The 4,055-nt window shown below is 30.0% G+C and overlaps 1 protein-coding gene across 2 annotated transcripts; it reads left to right on the top strand.

The window, feature by feature from the left end:
- The first annotated feature begins 281 nt into the window (after window positions 1–281).
- LOC106661141 lies at window positions 282–2,754 on the top strand. Of its 2 annotated transcripts, none has more exons than XM_014384356.2 (3): window positions 282–519; window positions 2,042–2,110; window positions 2,175–2,754. In XM_014384356.2, the coding sequence occupies exons 1-3, from the start codon at window positions 387–389 to the stop codon at window positions 2,312–2,314; spliced, it is 342 nt and encodes a 113-aa protein (XP_014239842.1). In that variant the 5' UTR covers window positions 282–386; the 3' UTR covers window positions 2,315–2,754. The 2 variants fall into 2 exon arrangements, with proteins under 2 accessions (XP_014239842.1, XP_014239843.1); XM_014384357.2 differs by having other exon boundaries at window positions 284–519; window positions 2,203–2,754.
- The last annotated feature ends 1,301 nt before the right edge of the window (window positions 2,755–4,055 follow it).

The following is a 4,055-nucleotide window of genomic DNA, read 5'->3' as shown; positions in this document are numbered from 1 at the left end:
TTCCGCAGAATGAAAAACAAGAGGCGAGTGGTACCCACGTTAAGTTACTAGTTTAGTTTATTCTTCCGATATGAGTTTAGAATAAACGATATTTAATCTGAGGATGCATGGGGTCGGGTAGTCGTTAATAGAAAAAAAAATTAAATTAATAATAAAAAATGAGCAATGGCTTAGCATAAATAAATTCAAAATTAATAACAATAAAGACCCGACTGGTACGGAACAAGGTGCATTAAGGGTAAACAATTGTCACAACATCCCTCGGGGGGTGGGGGTTGAACAATAATGTAAATTTAAGAGGGTTCCAAGGGTGGGAGCAAGGGTTGAAGAGTGGGGAGCGGGTCGGTCTCTGTCCAAGCGCGCCGAGGCATCATCAGTCGAACGAAATGCCGCTTCGGTGGAGGATGCCGACTGATGATGAGGCCTCCGACCTCTACAGACGCATCGACCAACTCATCGCAGATCTTTTCAACCTGATACGATCCATCCTTCTCGGTCCGCCGGCTATCCAGCAGAACGGTGAGTAAATAATGATACTTCCATCGAAAAAACCTGCAGAAAAGCTTACTAATTTTATCTTACAAAAAAGACAACTTTATATATAAAAGTTCCGAAATCTTAAAAATATAGTGTTAAATTCGATTAAATATAAAAAAAAATATTTTACGTCGTCAAAGTTTAACTTCAAAATATTCCGCGAAATGTTATCTTTCTCGACACTGATTAAACTAATGCTTCAAAAAATAAACAAAAGTTATTGTTAGATGATTTACCATACCAACGATAACGTAAACAGGCAGAGAAAAAAAGTTTATTCGACCTTCAAAATAGACGTTGAAGGAAATGTTCTATTTTTCGCATTTTTGAATAATACATATGTTGTACTATGCTGAAAATATAATAATTTCTCCTAGGAAAAAAATCATCTCTTCAATCAGAGAACAGATTTACCACGATGAGTCAAGTTGTCCAGTTTGTCCTTTCAATTTTCGCGCAAGTAAAGAAATTTTATTATTAATTATTGTTGTTGTTTTAAGAGAAAAATTAAATTAATTGCAAAGAAATTGCCAAAAACAGTTTATTTACTAAACGGAACAAAATATAATAAAACAAAACCTAAACAGACTAGTAAAACTTGTCATTTTGTCACGATTATATCAACGACGTATGGTGTTATCAATAGATTATAATTTTTGGGTCAATGAATTAATGTATGCCATAATAATATAATAATATTTATCGCAGGTATTTTGTTTTATTATTTTTTTTCAATAGATATTTCCGTCTTGCACTCTTTCTTTTCTGTTTTGTTATCATTATTAATACAACATTACGTTTTATCCTTTCATTGTGTCTTTATCATGTTTTATTTATTTATTTGTATTTATTTATTTGTCTAACCAGTCGTATTTCTATGGGTTCGTATGTTCATATTTTTCTGTCTGTTTTGCGGTTTTTTAAAAATAAATTATGATTATATTATTTTTTTCTCTAACAGATTCTTACTAATTAATCTTTTATCCTAATAATGACTTATTTTTTAAATTGTTTAATTAGTTAATTAATATTTATTAGTTTTCACACAGCTTAATAAAGTTTAACTGTTGGCAATTGGGCAACCTTGAGGTTATTTTTATTTCTGTATTTTTCTGAGGTTGATATGAAATTGATAAAAGATTTTATGCGATACATATTGAATATTACCTCGTAAAATTTTATGTTTTGATTATTTATAAATCAAATTTAATTGGTCAAGGGACCACGAAATTAGGGAATTATTTATAAATTAAAAACAAATGGGTTAAACTATTGTCATCAATTTGTTCGTTGTGTGGTTTATCTTGAGGTATGCTTTGTAAAATAAAGTGTATTTTGGCCCACAAATTGTCTTTAAGAAAAGATAAAAGAAAATTTGCAAAGATAGGCTGATCAAAACGATCGACAACGCCCCTCGAAAAAACCAGCGCAAAAATGTTTTTCTTTGAAATTTTTATTTTTATTTTCTATATAGATTTCAATAAAGAATTTGTATTTGTTTTAGATGAAAATCAGGAGAATGCGGAAGGTCGTAACGTGCCAGACCTCCTCGCGAACATATCCTCCGGGACGAGTAAGTATTCGATCGTCTCTTTTTCACGTACCTTCCTCACGAGCTGACTCCAACCGATTTTTAGTCTTTATGGGAATCACGTTGCGTTTCAGAAACGGACGACCCCGGAGAGCCGCCTCCTCCTCCGCCGGCCAGATAGCGAAGAAACGCTTCCTGTTGGACTTTGGTTTCCGGCTTAGCCTGAGGATCGACCTGTTCAACTAGTTCCCAGTCGGCCTCGTTCAGTATTCACACGATGATCTCACTAGTCATAGGTACTTAACAGTCATCAAAGCGACCATGTGATGATTCTCTTCTATTTGTAAACGGTGTTGTATTATCTCGATGTTGAGTCAATGTGCTTTTGTAAAAACCAAATGTGCCGTCACTGTCAATAACCCTTATTTTTATATAATTTTCTTATTATAGTTATTAGAAAACCAATTAGTTTATAAGATATTTTTCTTTAACGTAAAAAAAAAAACTATGTACAATCTTTTTATCTAGCAAGTAAGCGTGTGTGACAAAGAAAGAAATTTAGATTTTAGTAGGACGAGGAGAAGATTGAAAAAAAATTGATTTTTGTATTACCATTGGTCTTTCAATTGAAACAATGTGTTCTATTTATACATTTTTGTAATATATAATTAATAGTAATAAACAAAAGAAGCGTTTTTCCAAATGTAGTTTATTTTACCTTTCAAATCCTTCCTGATCACTCAGAGTGTTCAAAAATATTTTTATTATTCGGAGATCGTGAGATGCGGTCTGGTGTGATGTAGGCTTTAGAAAAAAATTTTCTTTGCCGTGCCAACGTTTCGATCTTTATTGAGATCATCTTCAGGGCCTGGGATTTACAAACATTGTTTGAATTTTGAATACATGTAGGATGTGAAAAAAATTATGAATTTATACAATGCTAGAAACTTTTAAATAAAAAATTAACTTATACAATGCTAGAAAATATTAGATTTAAAAAAAGAGTGAATTCATACAATGCTAGAAATTTTTAAATAAAAAAATGAATTTATACATACAATGCTAGAAAATTTTAGATTTCATAAACGAATGAATTTATACAGTGCGAGAAAATTTTAAATGAAAAAAGGAATTTATACAATGCTAGACAATTTTAGAACTAAAAAAAAGAATGAATTTATACAATGCTAGAAAATTTTATATTTAAAAAAAGAATGAATTTGTACAATGCTAGAAAATTTTAAATTAAAAAAAGAATGAATTTATGCAATGCTAGAAAGTTTTAAATAAAAAAATAAATTTATACAATGCTAGAAAATCTAAAAAAATTAAAAATAAATTTATACAATGCTAGAAAATTTTAGATTTCAAAAATGAATGAATGATAGAAAATTTTAAATAAAAGAATGAATTTATACAATGCTAGAAAATTTTAGATTAAAAAAAAAGAATGAATTTACACAATGCTAGAAAATTTTAAATAAAAAAATGAATTATACATTGCAAAACAATTTTAGATTCAATCAAGGAATGAATTTATACAATGCTAGAAAATTTTAAATAAAAAATGAATTTATACAATGCTAGAAAATTTTTGATTCAATCAAAGTATTCGTACTCACTTCAAAGTGTTTGTTTTCCGTGTAGACGTGTCAATTCTCGCGAGTCGTGTTGAGAGTACTATTTTTATTAAGTGACACAAGTAAAAATAAATGTAAGAAAACGTAAGGAATTGATTATTAAAAAAAAATCGTTTTGATTACATAAATAATAGAAAGTTCTGGCATTATATTTTTAAGATCAGAAAAAAAGGAAAACATGGTAAATATGAACAATTAAATAATTGTAGAACATATCTAAGTCGTTTTTGACAATTTCCTACTTTCCAAAACAGAGACGTTACATCGAATAATTTATATAAGCTCGGAAAACCGCGAGAATCACCCGCTCCGGTGGTTTGGTGGTCTGGGGTCAGAATTCGGTCTTA

This window comes from Cimex lectularius, unplaced genomic scaffold, assembly GCF_000648675.2.
Source record: "Cimex lectularius strain Harlan isolate CLEC.00 unplaced genomic scaffold, Clec_2.1 scaffold121, whole genome shotgun sequence".
NCBI classification, from domain to species: domain Eukaryota; kingdom Metazoa; phylum Arthropoda; class Insecta; order Hemiptera; family Cimicidae; genus Cimex; species Cimex lectularius.
This window is presented reverse-complemented; position numbering and strand designations above follow the sequence as displayed.

Excerpts from the sequence above, each read along its gene's own strand:
- LOC106661141 (XM_014384356.2), top strand. The coding sequence starts at position 387 with ATGCCGCTTCGGTGGAGGATGCCGACTGATGATGAGGCCTCCGACCTC. Across the intron at positions 520-2,041 it reads GCCGGCTATCCAGCAGAACG|ATGAAAATCAGGAGAATGCG; the intron begins GTGAGTAAATAA and ends TATTTGTTTTAG. Across the intron at positions 2,111-2,174 it reads GAACATATCCTCCGGGACGA|TCTTTATGGGAATCACGTTG; the intron begins GTAAGTATTCGA and ends ACCGATTTTTAG.